General features: G+C 30.0%; 1 protein-coding gene across 1 annotated transcript in view; it reads right to left on the reverse strand.

Moving 5' to 3' along the window:
• The window catches only part of LOC123301473 (synaptic vesicle membrane protein VAT-1 homolog-like), a 74,378-nt gene that overhangs the window by 25,897 nt on the left and 20,856 nt on the right, over positions 1–27,625 (reverse strand). Inside the window, exon 2 of the mRNA XM_044884213.1 lies at positions 4,309–4,438. Within this exon, the coding sequence (XP_044740148.1) occupies positions 4,309–4,438 (130 nt within the window). The remainder of the gene's footprint in view (positions 1–4,308; positions 4,439–27,625) is intronic.

The raw sequence follows: 27,625 nt of genomic DNA on the forward strand, positions 1-27,625 counted from the left end.
GGGGTATTCCAGATGGTGAAGTTGGTGATGATAATGTTGATAATGATGATAATGTTGATAATGATGATAATGATAATGATAATGATTCTGATGAGCTATTTGCTGGTGTAGCAGAAGTTTCCATAAATGAAGCTTTAAATAGTGACGAAAAAGAAGCCTGGGAACGAGCAATTCAAGCTGAAGTAACGAGTTTGATCAAAAATGATACATTTGATATTGTCAAACACAACCAAGGACAAAATATAGTTGGATCTCGCGTTGTCCTCACAAAGAAGTATCTACCAAACGGTAATATAGATCGTTACAAAGCCAGGATAGTTGCTAAGGGGTACAGTCAAAGATTTGGAGTTGACTATCACGAAACGTTTGCCCCAGTAGCAAGACTAGAGTCTATTCGTCTGTTAATGGCTATTTCCGCTAGATATGGCCTTCAGGTGCATCAAATTGATATAGTTACTGCTTATCTGAATGGTCAACTCGATGAAGAAGTTATTATGGAAATGCCAGATATGTTGGAACAAATGCTTCATCGAATTAATCAAGGTAATGATCAAAATATGAAGTTCAAAGCTAAGAAACTTTTAAAAGCTATAAAGGATGGTGGTGATGCCTGTAAACTCAACAAAGCTTTATATGGTCTTCGTCAAGGTGGAAGAAAATGGAATGAAGCTATTGATAAAAGGTTGAAAGAAATTGGATTAACTCCAACGTGTGGCGAACCATGCCTTTATTATGCTCAACGCAATAGTGATGTATTGTTTCTACTATTGTATGTAGATGACATTTTAATTGCTTCAAAAGATGTCAGATGGATTGAAGAAATTAAACAAGGTCTAGGAGAAACATTTGAAGTTAAAGATCTTGGATTAGCAAAGTCATGTTTAGGACTTGAAATAACACAAACCAAAGATAAAGTGGTGCTACAACAAAGAAGCTACATCCTAGATATTCTTCAACGTTTTGGTATGAGCCAGTGCAATAAGGTTTCGACTCCGTCTGAATTAAAAGTATATGAGGATGTCGAAGAAGACTCAGCTGATAATTCTCAAGAAAAATTTCCTTATCGTGAACTTATTGGTGCTTTAATGTATTTATCAGTAGCTACAAGACCTGATATATCGAATACTGTAGCTAGATTGGCACAATTCACGACCTGTTTTAAAAGGTATCATGTTGTAAAGGCAAAAAGAGTCCTAAGATACCTAGCTGGAACCAAAGACTTGGGTTTAGTATATACTAAGTCAAATGATTCAATTGTTGGCTATTCTGATGCTGATTGGGGAAATGATCCTGCAGATCGTCGCTCATTTTCTGGGTATAGTTTCATATTGAGCAACGCAGCTATTTCATGGAGATCTCAGAAGCAACAAACAGTTGCATTATCTACAGCAGAGGCTGAATATGTTAGCCTAGCAGAAGCTTTCAAAGAAGCTCTACATCTTCGAAGCTTAATGATTGAGATTGGCCTAAAAGAACTCAGCAATATCAGACTTTATACTGATAACAGAGGCGCTGAATGTATAGCCAATAATCCTATGTTTCATAAGAGGACGAAACACATTGATATAAGATATCATTTCATCAGGAGTGCAATAAAGAACAACTTAGTGGATGTTCAACATATTCCAACTCAAGAGATGACTGCAGATGTCTTAACTAAGCCATTATGTCGTACTAGTCATGAGAAATGTGTACAAAAATTAGGATTAAAACTAATTGACAGACTCTGATGACGTTCGATTTGAGAGGGGAGTGTTAGAGTTCAAATCTTTCCACCAAACTCGTCCGTCATATATTGATTGATCTAGTGATTAGAGTATTAGTTTTCCTTACTCTTTCTAATAGATATCTTTCTAATAAATTTTAAAATTATTTTCATAGTAACCAAGTGTGTTTATATGATACAGTATTTGACATGTGTTCAATTTATGTAATTTCTAATCTGTTTAAATTAAATTAATCGTATCAAATAAAATTGTGTTTATCATTAATTATTTCTTATAAATAATAACTCCTTCCACTAACGCATAAACCTTAATAAAATTAATATCTCGAAAGTGAAAATTAATTTCTAAATTTTTTTTTTAGAATTTTATTGTATAAACATTTTTTTCTACTTTTTCTTCAATATATAATAATATCATAAAAAATAGTTGGAGAGACCGGACATTTTACATGCTATAAATGGGACATGACCCTCAAAATCGCGAACTTTGTCTTTAAATATCTCGCGATCTAAACGGTCAAAAATTATGAAATTTTAGGAATTCATAAATAAAGCTATTATAAACCCGAGAAAAAAAATTCGGCCAAATCTGTCGAAAAGTGATTTCATGCTGGTACTACCTTAACAATTCAAAATTACTTTATATGATAACGAGACGTGCTCGTATAACCTTAAACGATTTCGTTTTCTACAAAAAAAGGTGCATAATGTTTCGTGCATATAAAAAACAATTATTTTGATTAATATGCATTTTTCGAGGTAGGGAATAAAATAGATTTTTCTATCAGGAAAATGAAAAGAAAATATAAAAAAACACTCAGTGAAATGAAAATTTATACAACGTATTTTTGGATACACCAAAGACCTGTTGTTTTATTACTATGTTCATACATATATATATAAAATTAACTATTTATTTCGACATTTTCACCAAAACGAAGCAAAAAAAAATCCACAAATATAAGAGTTTACGTCATATCGTTATTACAAGGTGTACTACAAAATTAGTACATATTTTAACAGGTCTGTTTTATCTTAAACTCCCAAGAATGTATTTGTTTAGTTCAAAGTATCATGTCTACTGAGTTTATCGAATTAAGACCTTAAAAATATGTATAGATTTTTTGGGATTTTTTTAGGTACAAAATCGAAAAAAATTTTTGATTCGAAATAGGGTGGACCGTTTTAATCAATTATGGGTAACTCGTTTTATAGTTAACCGATCAAAAACAATAGTTTAGATAGTTGCAGAGTTAGATGGGGGACATCATGTTTTGACATCAGATTGGACCTAGTTCTTCGTGTTGCTTTATTAGTTAATTTCGATCCTAAAAGGTAAGAGATAGAATAACACGTTAAATTAGTAAGTTAACCCTCATTAAAAAAAAGTAACATTTTAATACATCTTTCGAAAATCGTTAGTTTTCGGAAGAAATGCGACTTAAAACTATGCCATTACTGCATTTAATCGAAGGAAAATACGCTAGCTTTAGAAAAATGTCTTTACAAAAGATATTAAGGACAAGAAAGGCGATTCGTCTGTGTTGATAACTTTTAAGTCCAGGTAAACTTTCACGATTATTTGTAGATCAAGGTCACTTTGATGACCTTGAAACTCATCTTCAAATCTTTCAGGTCAAAATCATGGACACAACCGAATTTCGTCGATTGCCTTTGAAAACTCGAAAAAATAATTTAAATAAAAAGTGCTCGTTTTTTATGAGAATTAACTTTCTAATTTTAAGTTTTGTATTATCTCTTACCTTTCAGGATCTTATTTGGCTACTAAATAAACCCGGAAAATTAGGTCCAATCTGATGTCAGAACCAACTCTGCAACTTTTGCCTAAGTTATTTTTTGATTGGTTAACTACAAAACGAGTTCTTAGCAATAATAGATTAAAACCATCCACCCGGCATGAGATAATTTTGATCTAAAAATACATAAATCCGGTTCATTTGACGATTGGTAGAATATTTTCTAAGGTATCGCCCAAATATATTAATCTCTTTTCTTTTGATAGATTTTCGGGGGTATCTCAAGAAATACTTATAAATCAAGAATCGGTAAAAACTTTTAGAAGCTTCTTTGTCATTTCACAAGTCAGAATACAAGATTTTTTTTGATATTTCAAATTCCATTATCGATATTATTCCCTAATATTTTCCGATTTTCCCAGTTTTTAACCACTCTGATCAAAGATAATAACGTTCTTCGTATTGCAAAATTATACAAACTTTGGATTTTTTAAGAAATAAAACAGATCTAATTTAATTAAATTTCCGAGTTAGGTCACACAGTATCTTTGCATGAACAACACTACTGTTCATGTCAGTCGTGTCGTCTCAAGAGTATTTTATTTCTGACCATTAAATGACTTCCCTCAACACAATCACCCCATACTTCTGTTCCTACTCCTGTATTTTTCATGTTTTTCATAGCCCATCTTTACCTTTCCACAGAAGTCGAAAAGTATATAACTTTTCCGAGTTTTCTTTTTTTATTATAACTATAACCTACTTGTTACGATGAAAATTTATGATCAAATTTAAAAATAAAAAAAATAAAATGTATTTTTTTACCTTAAAGTTTTCAACACCTTCTCCAACTTGTTCAATTTCACCAGCACATTCAAAGCCTAAGATGAATGGTGTTTTTGGTGGAGAATCGATAGCACCTTGACGTACCATTAAATCTTGGAAATTTAAACCACTGCAATAAGAAAAAATAAAAATATTTTAGACTTAATTTATTAGTCATTTGAAAATATGAAGTGGATTGGAAAGTTTGTAATAGAATCTCACATATATAAATACGAAAATTCCTTGTAAGGGAGCGTCCATAAAATAAGCTTAGTTCCAGCTTCTTTGGACCCTCCCCTTCCTTCCATGTAGCCTACTGTGGCTTTTACTATGATCGTTTGTTGGATGGAAAGTAGTTTTTTTAAAAAAAAGCTATTTTCTATTTTCTGCAACACTTACATTAGGGCATTGTAAGAATATTGCGTTCATAAAACAAGTGAAAACAAACAATTCACTGAGATAATTGTTGAAATACTCTGTTTCGAAATTGTTGAATATCAGTGATGCTACAAACAAAATTTTGGTATAGATGTTCATAAAATCACATTATTAGTCCATTTTCGGTTGTCTGTCCGTTCGTCCGTCTGTCAGCACGATAACTCGAAATGAAAAGAGATATCAAGCTGAAATTTTCATAACGTGCTTAGGACGTAAAAAGTGGAGTTCGTAAATAAGCAACATAAGTCAAGGTCTTGGGTCAGTAGGACTCATCTTATAAACCGTTAGAGATAGTACAAAAGTCCTTATAAAAGATAAACAACTTTTGTTTGAAACATTTTTTCGTAAACAACACTGTTAACCCGTGAGGGCTCAAATTAGCTTAGAAATACTATATAGTATGTGTTAGGTTGAAGCTACCTGTCAATTTTCAACTCCCTATCTTTTATAGCTTCTAAGAACACGGACATCGAAATTTTGTCCTAATTTGCGTCCTAAAGAGTAAACGGTGTTTCAAAAAAAAAATTTTACAAGGAACATTTATTACATTTAAACTTTTGTTCTACCTCTAACGGTTTACATGATGATGGGTCCTACGGACCCAAGACCCAAATGATCTATGTTGCTTATTTACGAATTCAGCCTCACTTTTTACATCCTTAGTATGTTATTTTAGCTTGAGATTTTTTTTTGTTTTTGAGTTATCGTATCTACAACCAAACAATCGGAAATGGAGTCTTTATTTCATTTTATGGACACCTATACGAATATTTTGTTCGTAGCATCAGTATTTTTAAGCGTTATAAACTTGAGACTAAACAAGGCTTGCAAGACCAATGAGTAAAACAAAAAAGCTAAGCCCGTTACACTAAATTCGTTAAACAAAGATGGTCAAATAGAGTCTTGGTCTCGCTCATCACTAGTTTTTAGTCACTCGCATATTCATTGAATTTTTTTAAAAATGGATTTTGTTTCAGGCGACTCAAATATTTCAAAAAAACAGTAACAATACATTATTAATAAAATAATATCAAAGAAAAATCATTTAAAACAGGAAAGAAACCATTAAGTTGATTATTTACAATAGCGCAAGTTTATATACGTATATATCATATACAAAATAACAAGGGATTGTTAATTTTTAAAAAGAAAAGGGCTTATTACACGACTAGCAACAGCGAAAGGGTTTTATATTATATTTAACTATTAAATATAATCTAAAATTATTACAGTTTTCAAAGAAAAGTGTATAGCGCGGTGCGACTGAATGCGTGACTTTATACACGGAGTGGAGGAGACACATACAAATATTATTTTAAAAAAAAGGGTTGTTTGCCAAGTTCATAGATACAGACAGACGGACGGATAGACTAGAATTTTATATAATAGCGAAAAACACACACTGTCGATGACAGTAAACAATGTTATTAAAAACAAAATCGTAGGCCCGTTGAAAAATTCAACGACACTCAAAACTTTCTTCAAAACTTCAAAAATATATTTCTATAAATATCAATTCAATCTCACAACATGCTTTTTTTTGGTTTCTGAGCGAACCACAATAATCGGTCATTTAGTTCCTTTTAGAGGTGCAAATAGAAAAGACAATTATAATTTGTGATTAAGGAATAAATAATAAACTTAAAAAAAGTACTAACAGGAAAATTGGTTCTTGAGGCAGCAAGTAAATACTTTAAGACAATATTTTCTTGATATCATTTCGAAGCTAATGTTAATTTTAAAAAAATGCACAATTTACTTCGAGTCAGTGCACAATTTATTCCCCCCCCCCCAAGCGAGGGGACCTCCTTAATAAATTGTCAATTAATGATCAGTAAGAACAAATAATACAGGACATAAAATTTACAGTTAGAATGGAATCATAAAAATAGAAAAATCTGCACAATTGAGAAGTAGAACTGCACGTTAAAAACTACCTCTTTGTTTTAATTTCGTAATACTTGAAGTCATCCCTTGCCATCTGCAATTTCGTGAAATATTAGATCAAATTTCGATATGTCTGGCTGTTGTAAATACTACAGATAATACAGAAGCTAGTTTTTGACCATAATGCACTAAATTACATGAGTATGAATATCTCTTTACTCGCGATTGTAAAAAAATTAGTAATAAGAGGACTACAGGGAGGGAACGTTCAAAATAATTATATATTATAATAACGTTCTTGTATATTTTATTACATTTCTTAGAAATTAGATTCACACGGTATTAGTAAATTCATCATGCATGAAATTAATAAGAACATACATTGTCTTGTATTTTATATTTTATTTAGGTTTAGTGGTGGGTAAGGAAGGGTTCTTTATTAACCGTCAACCACCTACACACACCATAATCATAATAATAATGCAAAATTAACTACCTTTTGTTTTTATTTTAGTTACGTTCTTTTGTTCTAAAAACTTTAACTAAAGTTTTTGCAATAAATTACAAATTTTTTTACACATTTTGTTGCCGAAGATTGACTAACGGAGATAATTGGATTAGGTATGGCATCACCCATTCTTCTCTAGGTACAAAATCATTTCTGAAGGCAGTATTTGTGAAGTTTCGGGTGTCATTTTTACTATAAACTGGGTTGAATTAATCTTAGATTAATTTAAACGCGATTGCAGACAGGCGTGTGAACTCAGACAAAAATCGATTGATAAATTATATCTCGTTATCCCCACAAAAATATCATTTAAGATTAAATTGAACGTGCGAAAATTATGAAAATGCTAAAATCTGATTCACATAAGAATGCATAAATGTTAATTTCGAGTTGAATAGTTATGGAAATAAACACAATACTCGCAATATTTTTCGTATAATTTATTTCGCGAGTTTCGAATTATTTATTTTAATAACTCTGTTTCGTTGTTTTTATGAAACTATGGTTTTCGATTAATCAGCTTGATAGAACATAAATTTGTAACTCATTCGACTAAAAATGTAATATCTTGAAATAGACCAAATAATTCTGATTTATGTAATTTTTCGATCAAAATTCTTACTATTCTTAGTAAATGATTTTCATTAAATTTAGAAGAAAAAAATTTTCGAAGAAAAGAAAAGGAAATAGTGTAAAATTTTAAGAAAACTTCATTTTATACTATCTGAATTGTGGTTCTCTAAATCAGATTTACAGGGAGCAAAAATATCCAACCAATTGACAGCAATTTCATATCTTTTTTGGTCAAAATTAACTTAATAATTAAAACTAGTGTGATTCCCACCCGCTTCGCTGGGCTTAAAAGTCAAGACCACTGCGTTAAAGCCTTCACATCTCTTGCTCTCACTTATCCCTCATCCATAATACTTTAAATAAGGGTAAGAATTTTTTAACACAGATAAAATATATGAACAGTTTTCAATTTCTTTTTTAAATGCAAAATTGTAATAATTCATTAAGTATATCACAACAGATGGCCATAAATTGTATCTCTTTAGAATTTAAAAAAAAAAATTTAATTTAGATTTAAAATGATGTTCTTAGATGGTGCAGTGAAATATCAAAGATAATTTAAATTTTTTTAATGTAGGTATCTTTATAAATTATAGCTCATGTGTTAGCCTGATGTATGAGCTATATTATTGTAAAGTTTTTATTCAAATCCATTCAGTAGTTTTTGCGCGAAAACGTAACAAACAAACAAACAACTTTACTTTCACACTTATAATATATTGCGATGATTTTCATAAAAATTGAGAACAAGAAACAGTTTTCATTTCCATTACACTTTTTCTAAGATGGTCGAAATATTTTTAAAATTTAAATTTTTTTCGGATTTCAATGCATGGCAGATAAAACTAGTAGCTTGTTATTTTTGAGCCGTCATATTCTTGACGGCTTGTGCCTGAAAAATTTGTTCCCCTGTAGCTATAAATAAGTCAAGAAAGAAATCGACTCTAAAAAACCAGGTTTCGTAAAGATTCTTCGTAAATCGCAGTAAATCAAGTAGATTCCATCTACTTGATTTGTTTTTGCATTTTTTTCCTCATATCAGTTTAATTTCAAGGCAAATACTTTTTTTACAAAAACAAATCTATTGTTATTTATACAAGTTGATATTATTGAGACCTTTAACTTGACATCTTGAAGATTACACGCATAAAGATGAATTATTTTGTTATGTATGTTATATATGAAATAAAATTTCCAATCTCTTTTTAAAAAGAAAAAAATTATTTCACAAGGTTACGAAACTTGTAATACAAGTGTAATTAACACAATTATTACATGTTTTAAAAGAAAAAGTAAAAATTGTTAATAAATTTTTTTAATTGAAAAGAAAATTTATGAAACATACAATTTTCAAATAATTTTCCTACAAGTTTTCTGTCATTGATTTTATTTTTCTATGTGTACCAGGTCAAGGAAATTATTCTAAATAATTAATTTTTATCATAATTTTCCAACTTTATAGGTTTATTTTTACTACCGATAAAACGGTAAAAATGATCAAGTGTGAAATAACCAAAAATACGAGGTTCTATAAATTCACATCTCACTAAGGAAAAAATAAGTGAATGAAAAGTTCGATTTACGATTCTTCACTTTCACCTAATATGTTTTTCAGCAATGGCATAATCAAAATGGCTGCTTACGCAATAATTTCAAGACGCATAGGTTTTGATTTTTTTTGAAAATTTTTGCCCACAATTACACATTTTATTATTAATTAAAAAAAGAATTTATGAATTTATTTAGTAATTAATTTATATTTTCATCAAAGTAACTCGATCAATTCTTTGATCAATTTATCAAGTACTTAATGTTGTAGAGAATAAAAAACACAACTTTATGCTTTTACCCAGTACTCGATTAGTCATATAGCAAGCCCCCGCAATTCAGCGGTCCAAGACCCAGCGTTTAGAAAAATTTAATGAAAGCGCCTGTGACAGGGACAGGCGGTGGACTAACGAAGGTTAAAAAAGAGTGGAATCCTTGTTGACTAAAAAAGATAAACAATGCAGACAAATTTCTTAATAAGGGTCCATTTTAAACGAAAAAATCGAGGGTAGATTCACGAGGACTAAAAAAAACTCTTTGTTGATAGGCAAGGACCCCGCACTTACTTAATTTGGTACTACATACCACATTATTTGGCCAGATTGCATAATTAAATGATATCACCTGACCAATTTGAAGGTTTCCAAAGATATTAAAATTGCCGTATTTTGACCCACTGCAGTGCGCATTAATAATGCTGACTAATTGATTGGTCCTACAAAAAAATTTATTAAAATCACAAAAGAGATCAATGTTTCAAGCCTTTTGGCCGAATTTTCATTCTTAAAGATATCTGCCCTAATTATTTTTTTCGTGTCTTGTGGTATTTAATTCAATAACTATGTCTCAACTCGAACAAAAATTCAACCTTATAGAATCGCCCTGTTTTGGAGCTTTGAGTAGTCACTTAGATTGTAAAATGAAAAACTTGTGAGCATCTCACGCTTTAAACATTCTCAAAAATTTTCCACAGACCGAAAACACCCTTAAAATAAGAACTATATCCTTTTGTCAGTTAATAAAGCGTTCAAGTATCAAATCGAACGTTGCGAAATTTGGCAGTGCGCACCAAATCGGTGCGGTATATTTTTAGATCGTGGGTCTATTTTCGTCATATTCGGCACGATAAGTTTTAAAATGAAGAATAAATCATGGAATTTGGTAAAGGAATAAGGAAGATTTTGCGGACCAACAGAAAAATAGACTATAGAAATAATGTATAAGTACTTTACTTCTGTAAATTTTGATTATCACTACCGGTACGGAATCGTTAAATCGAAACAATAAATTTTCATGTTAAGTTCATATAAAATTTTTAAAAAAATGTTATAAATAAAATATGTGACAATGATTCTGCTTTTAAATTTCATCAAACCACAATGCCGATGAAAGTATAGTAGTCACCACGAAGTCTAGTCACAAAGTCTATATTACCTATATGTACTACATCACGTTAGTACACAAAAATAATAAATTTGTGTTACTACTAAACTAGGTACTAACCCTAACCACATACAATAAAAGTGGGCCGCTGTTCTAGTCTATCTGTCTACCCATCTATTTATGTTCTGTAAATGTTACACAAATAATACAATGAAAGTTATTTCACCTGATGATGAGGAGAATTTAGTTTTAGTAAATCCAATAAATAATATAACATTTGTACTCGTTACTAACCTACGAACTTAATCGAATTTTACAGAATGTCTCAGAATATGTGGACCTAAAATGTAGCTTTACAAACACAACTAGATTGTAATCGGTTAAAGCTAACTTACCTTTAACTGTGGTTACATCAGTAGAAGCCCCCTGGGAGGCAAGTATAGAATATTTCAGTACGAAACTTTGGAAAAAGTCTGAATAAATTTGAGCCCATTGGACTTCTTGAGTACCCTATGACCTCGAATCATTTAGTTTTATTTGCTACGTATAAAAGAACCTTTCTTATAGAAATATTATTTAATTCGACCAAATCATTTATCAAGTCAACGGAAAATTACGATTAACTGAGGGAAGAATTCGACATTCCAGGGAAAGTTTACCTTTTAGAGAACAGTAAAAGCTTCTACTTTAAAAAGTAAAGCGATCGACGATTTACGGTTAGTGTTCTAGTTGACAAATTCAAAACCTTTTATGTTGTTACCTCATGTAGTTGTGACAATCACATTAGTATTTTGTTATAATATATATAAGTGGTAGAACCAATCAAAAAAAGATTGTTTAAAACTATGTTGCATTTCAAAACAACAATATTTGAAATTTGACAGTATAGTACTTTCATGCAAACAACTCATGCGTTTGCGTCAACTTCACCACTCAATCCCGTACGGAAGTTGTATCACATTCGAAAACCACATATCGGTTGGTATTAAGAATTTTTTTTCTCAGTGTACGGGATTCCTAAGCTAAGTATGATACCTTTTCACATCAAAGCCGTTGTCCTAGCCTTGATGAACTTTGATAGGAAGATAGTTTTCAAGAAACTGGAAAAAGAGATCCATATATCAAACTTTTTGATAAAATTTTTTTTCTTAAAAGTTATCTGCCTTAAAAAGACGCTTAGAATCGCGCCGTTTTGTTATTTGAATAACCTCTTCTCTTTTAAAACAAAAATTGTAAACATTTCAAAAGAAAATTCCCAATGTACGTTTTAAAAAGAAATTCAATTGCTAAAAATTACTTATTTTTGAAGAGTTTTACCAAATATTCTCTATTTCTGAAATCCCCAAACTTAAAACTGAAAAAATTCTTCTACGGCAAGAATGTATCTGGGAACCATAATACATACCAGCAAGAACGCTAACATCTTCCTCAGAAAGATTCAACAATACAATATAATAAATTATCACCAGCTTGTACACAAATACAGTATGACTGCTAACAGTTTCCTAAATGTTATATTGAGGCTAATTCACCTGAAAAACGAAGGCATTGTAGACAGAAGAACCTAAGTAAGAGATACTCTAGGAACTATGTGCCTTATAAAAATTAGTTAATATCTAACACAAATTCCTTACATCCTAAAGAAATTTATGTGGATTGGATGGAGTATATAATTAACTTGAGACACTGAACCAAGTTCACATGAGGAAGTGTAATAAACTTTACGCCACCGTAATAAACAAAACAAGATTAGGAATCCCTGGAGCACTCTATAAAGGTAGATACACGGAATGCGTCATAACGTATGAACCATACACAATTACACACATTTATAATAATAACAATAGCGTCGACCCATCGACCACACGGCGACGCCATATCGACGGACGCCAGTTATGTATAATATGTTTGTTGTGTATATGGTGATGATGCATTAGTCGTCCATTTCAAGCTAATAATCATACACATACATACTTTATTAAACTCGTTCAGCGTTCTACATATTATATTTTTTGCTATAATTTTAGTTCATTATATTTTCTACCTCACCTCATTTACCAGCCCCTCTCATCGGCCCTCTAGCCATGGATATGTTGAATAATATTTGAAAGCAAAGAAGAACTATGACAAACAATATTTAATAATAAACCATTGTAGCTAAAATCTATTGGTTTTATCGTTAAAATAAAATTTTATAAATACACGGTGGTCGAAAAAAACGTCTCATTATTATGAAAAAGTAGTGTTGTTAATAATAGTCGTAAGCAGCTTCTGCGTAAGCAAATTGCAAAAAAATTTTTTTTTAACTGATTCAGTTTTTTTCTAGGATTTTAGAATAATTACAAGCTTTTATTTAGTTTCACCTGTCCCGTTTTCTGCCTGTGATCAAACCTGCAAGTCAAATTTGATCCACTTCCCGGTTTCCGATTGAGTTGAAATTTTTCATGCACATTTAGTTTGGATGGCAATGCATGGTAAGGTTGAGGCGTCCTGGTTTTCCCATCGCTTCCACCATATTTGATATATATTAGTATTAAATTAAAAATTAAAATTAAAAATACTTTTTAAGAGAGAAGCTTTTATTGTACTAAAAAGTAGAAAATAATTTTATCTATGAGTCACTCATAACCGACTATTTGAAAAAAAAGCTTGAGGCGCTTAATATCAATAAGGAATCGAAAAATAATTAGGCATGTAGAGTAGATGAGGCGTTTCGATTCATTTCGTTCCAAATTGAGCGCCTCAAGATTTTACAATTAGTCGGGTATGAGTGACTCATAGATAAAATTATTTTTTACTTTTTAGTACAATAAACGCTTGTCCCTTAAAAAGTATTTTTTATTACAATTTTTTTAGACAAATAGTCTTTCTTTAAAAGCTCGTTATGGGATTTTTGACGATATCTCAAAAACTAACTCGTTATCATCAAATTAACTCGATTTTTTAATTTTTTGGTTTATTCTCTACTTCATTAACCTAAGTTTTAACAAAATTAGAGATTAAAAATTTTGAAAAAAGTGATTTTAACTCAAAAATACAAAAGTCGGTTTTTTTGAACGATTGATCGATTGTTATTTTCCGGGATATCGTCCAAAATTCTATAAGATGTGAACTTCTAAAAAACATATTCTCTTTATGAATATTTTTATTCGTTAAATTCCAAAAGCAAAGACAACAAAATTTTGGAATTGTTAATTATATCTTTTGTTAAATGATCCGATAAAATCAAACATCGGTAACATTGCAAAGGTAATTAAAGCCCAATAACATATAAAACCCATTTAGATATTTCTTAGATTTCCATGCTCTTTCAATCATATTTTTACTATTTTAAATATACAGTTTTTTGAAAATTTAACGCGATGGAGTAATGTGTGAAGTCAAATACGAAATCAACGAGTCGAAATTAAAAATTAACAAGTCTGTATTCATATTTAGAACCATTTTTACGAACCACTCAGTGTCCACTATTGTTCAACATTAATTAAATTTTTTTTTTACTAAAAATAAATTATTTTTAAAATAGGTTAAAAATCTTTTTTTTTTAATATTTCAATAATGAAATTCAATATAAAAACATAAAATACAGTCTAAATCTAAAAAAAAAAATATATAAATAATCGTATTATTCCATAAATATTGAAGCTAAGCATGCGAAAACAACAAGTAAGCAACACAAAAGTAATAAAAAAAATATTATTAACTTCCACGATTTGATACATAAATAAATGAAAAATTATTTAACTCAAATAACGTTTATGTAATAAAAAATACAAAATGAAACAAAAAACGAATAAAAAAAGAAATTGTTTTTACAACGGAATGACACGCATTTTTCTGCATGCAAATAATTTCATACTTTAAAAATTTAAAATAATTCATATAACTTTTCCTTATAGCATTTCCTCAAGGATTTTGATAAGGTTTTTAAAAATACAAGAATAACTAAAAAATGTTTTTAATATTGTCCTTGCACGAAATAAAAAAATGTAGCAAGGTGATCTGTCTAGAGAAGTGGGCATGCTAAATATAAATAAATTGATTGTAATAAAAACTAGAAGTGCGCTGAAGACAGGAAAATTGGTAATAAACAAGTGAAAACAAACAATTGATTGTTAATTGGTGAAATACCATAGACAGCGTTGATAATTTGCGCCCTCGTTGGTAAATAGTGATGTTTACGAAAAAATGTTTCAAACAAAACTTGTTCCTTTTTTTATAAGGAACATTTTAAATTTTAACTTTTGTGCGATCTCTAACGGTTTACAAGAAAGGTATTACGGGCCCGAGATTCAATTGACCTATGTTACTCATTTACGAACTCGACTTTACTTTTTAAATCGTAAGCACGCTATAAAAATTTCAGCTTGATATCTCTTTTTGTTTTTGAGTTACCGTGTCGACAGATAGACGGACAACCGAAATGGACTACTTAGGTATTCACTATTTTATTAATATAATTTTATAATTGGGCATATAAGTGTATGGTTTGGTTTATGCATAAGGTTTACATTGTCGTTTTATTACTATTTTCTAACAAATTCTAATAAGAAATAATGTTAATTTACAACGAATTTAATTTTTATTTTACAATAATTTTAATTTAATATTGAACATACCATTTACATGTAAAGAATTGAAAAATAGTCATATTTAAAAAAAAAAAAACAGATGATTAACTGCAAATATTATAAGACACAGCTGCGGTCGAGTAATACCCTCCACTTAATACGCAACCAACGACTAACAAATATGAAATTTGATCATTTTATGGATTGCGCAGAGTGTGGAGCGAATTATTTGCACAAATTGCGATCTTATTTTTCCCTCAAATAGAAAACAATAATATAAAAACCGCTCGCTCTGGTTGAAAGCTAGAATATCACAGACAAGCAATCGCATTCAATTCATCGCCTCCCTTAGTCACGGCTTTTAGTATCCCATTGATAATAAGCAAAATGGTGGAAGCTATGAGAAGTCAAAGAAATATATATCAAGACATTACTTAGAGAGTGTTCATAAACTACGTGAGTCAATTCCAGCCCCTTTGGAATCCATTCCCCCCTCTATGTAGCCTACCATAGCCTTTTCTATGATCTTTTCCCCCCGAATGGAATGTAGGTTTTTTTATGAAGTCAAGAAAACATTTTGTATTTTCCGAAACACTGGCATTACGGCATTATAATAATATGGCGTTCATAATAAAATATAAAAGTACCTTTGCAAATCATTTACAGTAGGTACTGAGCGTAGCTTTTGAACTACTTCCTTCCCCCTCTTGACAGAGTCACGTAGTAAATGGCTGCTCCCTTATTACAAACTTCTTGATCTATAAAGTTTTTGAATCAACAAAGCGTTGATTAAAATCGTATTGAAAATATGATAGAAATTTCCAGAAAGTTTTGGAACTTACGCAGGAACATCGGAAATCGGGACTAGTTCTCTATAAAAATACGAATTTCATCCGAGAAATTCCAAGACAGTTTATAGAATAAAAATAAAATTAAAGCCCGGTATTTGAAATTTCGCACGAAATTTTCTGCTAGTAATATCTATACTTGTTCTATTAAAATTATAAATGTAGAATTTGTTTGCCTATTTCTGTATACCATATGGGTTGTTTAATACCTTCAATTTTCTTTTCTAAGATTATCATTTCCTCTCAACATTCCGAATTCCTTTATACCCATCATCAAAGAAACAAAAATTAGGCTTCAAATACCACTATCGGATTAAAATAATAAAAACAAACGCAATAGTACACATATGGAATGAAAAAGGTACCAACTATGAATGATATCGATGTATGCGTGTATACGTACGATTATGTAGAGGGCGTTGCCCGACAACAACGGTAAGGTACGACGCCAATATGTCTTGTCGCACTACTGTGCGAAACAAACGGACAAAATAACATTTGAAATTATATATATAATTTTGAGGTTTGTTCGATGTACGATGTCTAATGTTCGAAGTACGATGCCCTCCTTAAACTACTAAGGAATGGAAATTTTATCTGACGGTTGTTGGGATATGGTGTAGAAATTTAAATTAAAATATGTATTAATTTTACTTTTAATTTCAAGGATTACAAAGTTTCCTAAAAAGAATAAATATACAGGATGGTTTTCTTTTTTAAGTTAACATATGCTTGAAACTCGAAAAATAACTTTTATCGAAGGATGCAAGCGAAACATGTTGGGTGTGTATTCGCACGTCTTACGCTGACATTTAACTTGGCCTAGGGTTTCAAGCTCAATGAAAAGCTCACTCTACTTCATAAGTGGTAATCGAAAGATGAACAATTTAAAATAGAAAGTTGTAATTGATTAAAAAAGTAACATTTTTTATTCAAAACATTTTTCAGCAAACCGTCTAGTTTAGACAAAAATAGACTGAAAATATCAAAATTGTTATTTCATATAATTGTTTTTGAGAAATCTGCACACTCCGAAAAAAAATTTTCAATAAATCCAATAAAAGTGGTTTGTTTTTCTATACAGACCTTTGTTCAAATTATATGAACAAACACGCAAAAAGCTAGTTTTGCTATCAATCACTGTCTAAACTATTCGGTTTACAAAAATTTGTTTTCAAAAAAAAAAATGTTTGCGTATTTATAAAGAACAACTTTCTAATTTAAAGCGTTCATCTAATATTGGTTAGTTACTAATCAGAGTGAGGTTTAAATTGAACCTGAAAACTTAGAGCAAATTCGATGCCGATCGATTAAATTTATTTATCGAGTTTCAAGCATATGTAACCTTAAAAAAGCATCTTGCATACACTAATATTGGGGGCTGAGTTGCGATTGATTTTATACCCATAATATTGTCCATTATATGATACCTTTAACTCGTTTAACAAGTAGAACAGCCGCGTGCTCATTTTATTCAAAAATATTTTTTCGAAATTACTTTGAGTTTTAATGATAATTCAGCCAGGACTATGTAAATAAAAAATATAATGGAAATTTTTTTATTTCTAGAATCAAATATTCGAGCATAAGAAAACAAGTTTTCATTATTTATACCAGAATATGTTCAACGTCTTGTTCCCATAACATCGTGACAGTTGATTAACGGAAATGTAATTTTTTTAAAGATTTTTATCAATAACATGTGGTTATCAATTTCCTTTTAATTTTAAGTTTTGAAAACTGATAAATTTAAGAAAATTAAAATACATTTTTGACGTTACTATTTGATATGAAGAAAAGTACACCAGAACGGGAATAGAATCCTCAATGCTGGAAAAGCACAGACCATGTGTGCTTTGTGATGGCATTCAGCTATGGACCCGTAAAAAGTCCCAAGGGACTTCAGAATAACATTAAGTGGTTTGTGGGCTTAGAATTAGTTATCAAATTACCGAGTTTTCCTAATCTATGTTTTCTTAAGATTTTCAGTGGCTGAATGGAAATTTTCAAAGCTAATCTACCATTTGCAACAATTTTGTGGGTTATTTACTGACTTCGACAGAAACTCCTGTATAAAAATTAACTTTCAAGATTGGCGATTTCTTCTAATTCTAATATTGACAAGTTTTTTTCTTATTTTTCTCAACAAATCGTGGCGTTAGAATCATTCCAGAATTAAGGATGCACGAGAACCAAGGCAATTTTAAGTAAAAAACTTCATTTAAAATTTATGACTTCGTAGATGAATGATATGTTTTCATAAAGTTTCCACAACTGGTCGATGGGAATTAAAAAAAAAATTATTTAAATTATAGATAAAACCTTAATATATTATTGAAAACTAAAAAAAATACGTTGTGACCGACTAATTAAGGATGTATGAGCACAGTAGTGGGGACACAAATTTTTTTTTCATTTTTGATGCTGAATTATGTTATAACTTGGCAATATAAGACGAAAAGTAAGAATAAAATTTTTCGATTTGGATTAATTTTCAAAAGGCGAGGCAGATATCGAAAATTCATGAAGTTATAACAAAGTCATCATCAAAGTTGAAAATAAAGCACAAATAATTTCAACAAAAAATCTAAAATTGCTTTCGTGGTCGCACTATTTTAATATCAATAATTTTTCAACGGGTTTTGAGTCTCGTCATACAATAATAATACAGTTAACAACCGAATAGACAAACAGACTGAAATGTGCAAAAACTAACAGCAATAGACGTCGATGTGAACGAACAGACAAACACAAACCGACGCACCACGTCGGGTGAAAATCAAGCTCCCCTCACACACACACACACACATAAATGTTCAATTCACAACATTCCCCCCGCATGTTTCACACCCCGATGCTATCTATACATATACATCTATCTCCCTTATTTCGTTGACGCGGCAAATATATACACACATACATACATCGAAAAAAATATGCATCCCTTTTTGCCTCTCCTGATTCATGGCCTATCTCTCTTTCGCATGTAATAATATGTTTCGACGCGAATATTCTATTTACATCGCATCGAGCTACTATCCTTGTATATGCCTGCGAAAACGATCTTGTTATTTCACTTCTATAATATGTAGGATCGGGTTCGTTGCATTGCAAAGCAGCAGGCTCTGTTGCTTTTAATAATCGATTTTACTATTAATACAATGACTTCAAGATATTTTAGATGTTATGTAACTTATACTATTCGAATGATATTAGGTGTTATCTGTAATTGTAGTTAGGAGTTTGTAGCGATGAAAGAATGGGAAGGCTATAAATAGTAATGATGTAGTTCCGATTTATATCCCTAATGACGTAGTTCATTTTTACAAACTTTTATTGTACTTGCAATGTTTGTATGTATGTGTGTTCAAATCAAATGTTGCAACTGAATATTAAAGCAGTTAGTTATCCTCAATCGATTGAGTTGAAATTTTGCATGCACGTTTAGTTTGTATAACAATGTATGGTTAACTAAGTGACGTCATTCTAAATCCAATATGGCGGGCAAAATGGCAGACTAGTTATTTTTTATGCACTTTCATGATATGGGTATCAAATGAAAATGTTTGCTGATAACAATACGAATAACATATGTAAATCGGATGGAAATACATTTTTACGGAAAACAAATCCTAATTTTCCCATCGCTTCATCATATTTGATATACAGGATGGGCAAAAAATAACTTAAACAAGAGTTTGAGTGGTGACATCATGTTCTGGCATCAAATTGGACTTTGTTCTTCGGGTTTCTTTAAATTAGAAAAAAAATTACAAATGCAATAGTGACATATTTTAAGTCCATTTACTTCAAAAGATAACGTTTTTCGAAAAAATGATTTAAACAAAAATTATTCGTGTTTTACGAGGATCAACTTTCTAATTTAAAGTGTTACTCCATCTCTTACCGTTTAGAATCTAAATTGGCTTTTAAAAACATGATGTACTCCATCAAATTCTGTAACTTTTGTCTAAGTTATTTTTTTTATTAGTTAACTACCAAAACGATATATTTAGGTGTATAGATATGGGCGCCATTCTGTACATACTTTTTTTTAGTTTTAAATTAAAAATTAAAATAAAAATTGCTTTTTTGTACTAAAAAGTTGATAATAATAATTTCTATGATTGACTCATACCTGACTATTTGTAAAAGCTTGAGGTGTTTCGAATCATCTTTGATAATTTAAATTGAACGACTCCAGCTTTTACAAATAATCATGTAAGAGTGACTCATAGAATTATCATTATCATTATTTTTTACTTTTTAGTACAATAAAAGATTGTTCTTTTACTCTTTTAGAAACAATTTTTTTTTAATTTTTTAAGAGTTCAAACTAGTAAATCTAAGGACTGGGTACTCTAGCAAATGCCAAAATATTTTACTTATTCATTTTAACAAGGGACGAAATTTTGGAGGCTGTTATCACCATCACTATTGTCACCTTTTACGCTTTCGAAAATTATCTAACCGAGAATTTCTTTTTCAGTAAGCTCAGAAAACTTTGACTTGTGCCACAGGCTGGAGTTTATTAATTATACCAGGAGGACAAAATTGATGTCGTTTAACGAACATCCCACTCTTTCGATTGATCGGTTGACAACATTTTTGATTTTAGGTATTATAACGAGTTGTGAAAATGTACCATGGTCCTAAGCATAAATGAATTTTCAAGAAGTAACTAACATCATTTCGAAATTTGCTACGGATTATTCAATAATGAACAAAATTTTTCAATATCCCTATCGTCTCCCAAAAAACAAGATAGACATATTTATAAAGCAGCCAATTTTTGGAAAGAAGATAAAAACATTATTCACATATGCATATAGATAATATATTTAGGGTAACATTTTTAATTTTCTGATAGAAAGTTGCTGATTGTTTGCACTCCGAAAATCAAAATGGTCCGATTTATATTTTAATTTTTATTCTTACGTTATCTGGAGTTGTTAAGGGGCCAAATGGAGTCTTTGGAAAGTTAAGGAGATTCAAATGGAGGAAAAAAGAGTACATTGAGAAATTTTCAGTGAGAAAATGTTATAATCTTCAGATGTCTATAACTTGCAGACTTGAAACGGTTCAGCGAAGAAAATTCCAATCAATTACAATATAACAACCTGTTAATTGGTCGAATTTCGTAATTATGGAAAGGAAAATGATGTTCACAGTGCTGCTCGTCGAGGATTAACCGAACGGCGGTTAAAACAATGTGTTGCAGGCATTATAATATGTTCTATAAGCTAACTTTTGTTAACTAATCACTTCCATTCTGTCATTCACCAAAAAAATTTTTCAATACTTGCCCGACAATTCCAAAAAACAACTATACCGCCACAAGCAGCCTATTTTAACCATCCTTCGATTACATTCTAACGCTTAGCGCTGTGTCCATGATTTTCCTTTCAATAATTTTGTAAAACAATTTAGTCCAGTACGAATCGACGCATAAGTGCAAACAACTTGTCCATTTCATTTTTTTTACGATTTTCTTCAAATTGTCTTATATTGATGATATAAATACACGTTGCCAAGACCTTTATCAGGTTGGTAAAGTGGTCTTGAGGCATAATGTTCGAATAGAATAGTTGTTTGTACTTATGCGCCGATTCGTACTAAACTAACTATATTATTTTTGGACAATATCAAAAATTTATTGGTGTGGGTGCTAAACGTAGAACCCATCACATCTTGTTTGCAACTGGTATTAATCATGAAGAACACATAACACACAGTTCGAGTAGGGTTGATGTATGTATATTTAACGTTGATTCTACACCAAGAAACAAGAAATGTGTTTCAACTTTTATTAGAAAACACGATGTTTTTTAACACAATCCCAAATAAAATGCACATCAAATGTGAAATGTGTGTCTGTTTGAGTAAATAAGTGAGTGTTATTTAAAGATTTCTTTCATATATTTTTTTTTTTGACATTTAAAAAGATACACAAATTTGATTTATATTACATGAAAATTAAATCATTTTGTGAATGAGGATTATTATATTACAATACAACTCAATTATTCGCTTTTTGAATTTGAATTGAAGATGAACATTTCAATTTTCTTTGTCATAAATTTTTTTTTTCAAATTTGTAATAGAAAATCGATGTTTTAATGTGAATGAAGTTTTTAAAGGTTTTATCTGTTTTATTCAAAAAAAATTTTAAGGAAGGGTTTGGATAATGCCGCCATTTTCAGCCAAATATGTTTGTATACTACATGCTAAAATTTTTCGGATGAAATAATCCACAAGGAATCATCTGTACAGTGAGTACAGATGAGAATATGAAAGTCACACCTCTTTGTATCTCATCCCTGCATCAGCAAATATCTTCGGCCTCGCTGATACTAACGCTGCATTAGTATTTGAAGCAAATTATATAAATTTTGTATCGAAATAAATTCGGTAACTTTGGTACGGGAAGTTAAAAAAAATCTACCGTCAATTTCCGAAGCTCTAGGTGATTTATTTCTGTACGGCATTCATGTAATTCGCATCGAATACTTATGCTGAGTTAGTACAGTAGAACCTCGATAACTTAAACCTCGGTAACAAAAAAACCTCTGTATAGGCCCTCAGTAACTACATAGAAACATGTACATACCTCTATATTAACTAGGGTACATAGAAACATGTACATACCTCTATATTAACCTTCACCTAACATAGACCCTTGATAACTTAAAACTTCTATAACTTAAAATATTTTGTGTTTCCCTTGGACTTTAACTTCTGAGGTTCTACTGTATTCAGCAACGACGTACTTTTTTTGTTGGTGCAGGGGTGAGACACCAGAGGGTATGATAGTCATACTCTCACCTGTTCCGCGCAAAAGAAACGGCATAGTGCTTTATTATACTTATTTTTACATATAGGAACATCTTTTTCAACATGGTTCCTGGTGGGTCATATCACCCGAAAATTTTTAGCATGGGCTTGTAATCTATTGGTATATGGTTAGTAATATAAAAGCTACACTCAATCACAGACTTACTATCAGGTTGTTGTAAATGGTCAACCCAAAAATTTTATTAGCTTAACCCTCCTTTGAGTTAGAACCTTTTCAAGATCCAATTCGCATTATTTGTACCAACAAATTTGAGGTGGGCACCAAGATATTTCCTTCTAATAAATCTTGAATGATTATTTCACTAATTCAGCGTTAATCAAACGCTTTTTTTTTAAGAGCAAGAAAATTCATCTTTTAAACTAATGATCCTGAATAAACAAACCTTTACTAAAAAATAATAAGTTCAAAGATGTCGATTTAAAAAAAAATTAGTCCTCTCGAGAAACCGACATAGCATCTAAAATTTTAAGCTTTAAAATTCCTTGATATCTTAAAAACTTTTTCAAATTCCCAGATATTTCCAGGTTGCAATAAATACCTAATCATTCCACATTTTCCAAGTCTGTTGTCACCCGTATTTACCATTTGAAAATTGGCTACCCCCACACTTCATTTGAAGCTTCGAAAATAACTTTTGTTTGGTAAGACAAAAACTTTCTTTTCTATATCATCAATATGTAAAATATACGATTCTAAACTCGAAAAGTATGAACATTATGTTATTAGCAATTTAAAAAAATTCATTTGAAAAGTTTTTTCATTTTTTCAAATAACGATTGCCTAAGTAATTTCATCAATTCTTCAGTATCAGAAATAGCAATAAATTTTCTCAATATCATAAATAGTAAATAAAAAAAGTAAAAAATTTCTATCCCCCTCAACTAAATTAGTTTTAAATTTAAAAGTCATTCATTTTCCATTATAAACGATGACGTAATAGGGACTTGATTATACAATTTTTCTCAACAATAGATTTTTCTTATAATAAGAGTAAGGTACTTTGCTGTTACATTTTTCTATTTATTTTTCTACTTTAAAACATTGGCTGCAGCAGACAATGTGTTATATAGAGAAAAGTACTTTCTCTTGTTGGCATTTTGCCAGAATTTGTATATACCATACATACACACATACATAAACACTCTAATACTACTATCATGGTCTGGCATGGTATCGTCGTCATCAGACAACGGAATTCCCCGTCAGTTAACTGGCTGATTTTACTATATATACGAGTATATGAGAGATTCTATGTCTAGGAGGTTTTTACACACATAGCTGTCTGCTATGTACAAATATTTGTTATCCTTTTCTATTCTATATGTAGTAAAAAGTGGTCCTTTTTTCTCTTATTCGGTGTAGAATTTTCTATATACAATGACTCATATTTTTCGGTAGAGAAAAAGTTTTGAACCATTTCGAGAAAAGCAATTAATGTCATACTAAATAAAATTTTGTAATAATATAAATTATACTGTTCTGTATCACGTGTGTGGTCGTTTTTAAAAGATTAATAAGCTCGGATAAGTATGAATTTTCACACATTAAAGATTCTGTTACATTTTTCAAAGGTCTCTTCATTAATTACCAACGTCATAGAAAGGCAGTTTGGAACCACCTGTAATTGCATGAAGATCTTCATAAATATCACCAAAAATTTGGAACCAAAGGAGAGCCAACTTCATCGGCCCACAAATTTACACATTCACCGGATTTAAGGATGTACGAGCATCAAGGCCATTTTTAATAAAAAGCTTGATTTGTTTTTATATGAAGTTGAACTAAGCCTAAATCAATTCTGAAAATTTTAGAGGGGTTGCTCGATTATTTAAATGAATAAATGACTTCAATAGTAGGCATATTTAACATTGGTTTTATGGTAAAACGGTATATGGATGATATGTTTTCATAGATTTTTCCAAAACTAGTCGGTGGAAATTATAAAAAAAAAAAAAAAAAAAATATTTCAGTTAAAACCTTACTAATTAAGGATAGTGGGGACACAAATTTAAAAAAATATATATTTTCAATTTTGATGGTGAATTATGTTAACTTGACAATATAAGACGAAAAAAAAGAATTAAATTTTTCGATATCATGGAGTTATTTTCAAAACATCGAAAATTGAAAGTTTTGTTTAATTATTTAGCTTTCGATATTTCGAAAACCAAGGCAAATATCGAAAAATTTTATTCCTATTTTTCGTCTACATGCATGAAGTTATAAAAAAATTCATCATCAAAGTTGAAAATAAAGTTGAAATAATTTAAATCCTAAATTTAAAATTGCCTTGATGCTCAAACTACCTTAAGTGGAATAAAATCACAAGCTCGGATTTTTGTGCCACTGAAATAAGGTTTTGGCTCTGTATGTTTAATATTTACATATATTTTTAACGATTTTTTAATACTCTTAGTATAATTGGAATCCCCGTTAAAATTAATAAATAAAATTGCACAGATATCAGTTACAAAATTCTGTCTATAGTAATTATATTATTCAGTAATAATTATAAATTTTAATTACTAATTAATTGTTAAATCATTAATGATTTTGATATTTTCATGTTTTTATCTCATAAATTATATTTAGAAATTATGAATGATTGACAAATTAAATTTTAATTAATTAGTTTATTTGATTGATAAATTTAGAACCTTAAAAATATACTCTTCGTTTATTAATCTAATTAATAAATAAGTTTTGTTGATATAAAACTTTAATTAAATTGTTATGATTTTAATTACTATATATAGGGTGTTTATTTTTTTACTTTACATATTTTTAAAATAAGTATCCGCAAGATTATAAAGTTCAAAGGCACGTGATTCAATCAAAAGCTCATTCTTATGCATCATAAGATAATAAGAGATAGAAGATAGATATAAGAAGATATAAGATAAGAGATAAAAGAACACTTTTAATAAGAAAGTTGTTGCTTTTAAAGAATCAAACCTATTACTAAAACATATGAGTGGTAATCTTTAAGGTTTTAAACATTTTTACTAAAAAACTGAACCGTTCTTGAGTTTAAGTGGTTTGGATTGACTTGACTCATTTTGACCGTTCCTTGGCTCGTCTAATATTTGTACAGAGTGATCAAATTGGGTTAGTAGGTTTTATATTTGAAATTTAAGCAAAACGGTATAAGATACCAATATGATTTTCTTTTAGACATTCAATCGTGGTATTGTTATTAACTAAAAATGAGTTTCAGCGTTAATTGTTTGTTGGGAGGCATAGTAGATTGTATATTTGAAAATGGAAATAGATTTTTCCTTTTTAGGACCGTTATTTACATGAAATCATTTTTAAATAAAAATGTCATGATCCAATGTCAAAATTAAAAAAATATCATTTTGGTATCTTATACCGTTTTGTTTTAATTCCAATTTAGAAATGTATAGCTCTTATCTAATCAGAACCAAAATAATTCGATTATTTGTTTCAATCCTAAATAAATACAGATCACAACATAGGTAAATAAATAAATAAATTTACATCAAAATCCTTAATAAAATTCGTATCGAATACACATAATATAATCAAATGGAAATTTTCCTATTGATGGAAAAGAAAACTAGAAAGTAAATAAATATTAATATATATTTTCTTCAGTTTTCCATTGATTCTATTTACTTCAATATATAATAAGCTCAGCTGACTGCAGGCATATCTTGCTTACAGTATCCAGCAAACGAATATGAAGTTAACTCCTATTCAAGTAAAATAATGATTACTTTCTGCACACACATAGAATACGATAGTTAATAAATACATGGACGTTAACATTGACTGCTTACATATTCGGAGAGCCGGTAAAGAACTCTAATATAACGGGTGTAAAAAAAACACAAAATAACTCGAAAAATAATAACTATTATTTTAAAAGTTATAAAGTTTTTCATTCCACAACTTTTTCAAATATATTTTATTTCAGAAATGTAAATTCTCGTCTGTTCTATTAGTACAGTATACGAGTGTTAAATCTCTAAATTATTTTCTATAACTCCGAATGACTTGAAAATTTGACGATAAAAATATAAGACCCTAAGAAACAAAAGTTCTATAATGCCGAGTGATGCTTTTGCACAGGGGAGTGGAAAAATTTATGGAAACAAAAACGAGAATCGATAGAGGGGTGAATTCTAAGCAAAAAGTGCCCTTAAAGCATATTTCGAAAAGTCAGTACTTTCCGGGTTATAATCGAATGAAATTCGCCGTTTTTCATTGAAAAAATTACGCTTATCATCAGTTTTTTACTAGAGAAATTGACATCCTACGAAAAAAAGCTTTCTACAGAAAATTTAGCTTATAAAAAAAGGAAAAGATTAGAGTACTACTGGTTGAAGACAGCTGCCTTTTCACCGGCAATTGGAGTATTTAACGTCAAATAACTGAAAAATTTGACGTTTTTTGAAAAGTATATGATACACTTTTTAAAATACTATTAAAAACCCCGAAAAGAAAGCAATTTCAAGTCATTTGCATGAAAATTAACGCAGTTATACTGAAAAGAAAGTTGCTCGTACCTTTCTTTATGTTTCATTCAGCACAAAAACTGATCCATTTACCACGGGAATTTATTTTATTGAGGTACTGACAACATGCTCAAAAAGTGGTTCTATCTCTAGCGGTTTCGGATATATATTTTTTGGAATAGTGCAATTTAAATGCAAAAATTTTTTTTTATCGTTAAATAACT

Source organism: Chrysoperla carnea, chromosome 5 (assembly GCF_905475395.1).
Source record: "Chrysoperla carnea chromosome 5, inChrCarn1.1, whole genome shotgun sequence".
Lineage (NCBI taxonomy): Eukaryota > Metazoa > Arthropoda > Insecta > Neuroptera > Chrysopidae > Chrysoperla > Chrysoperla carnea.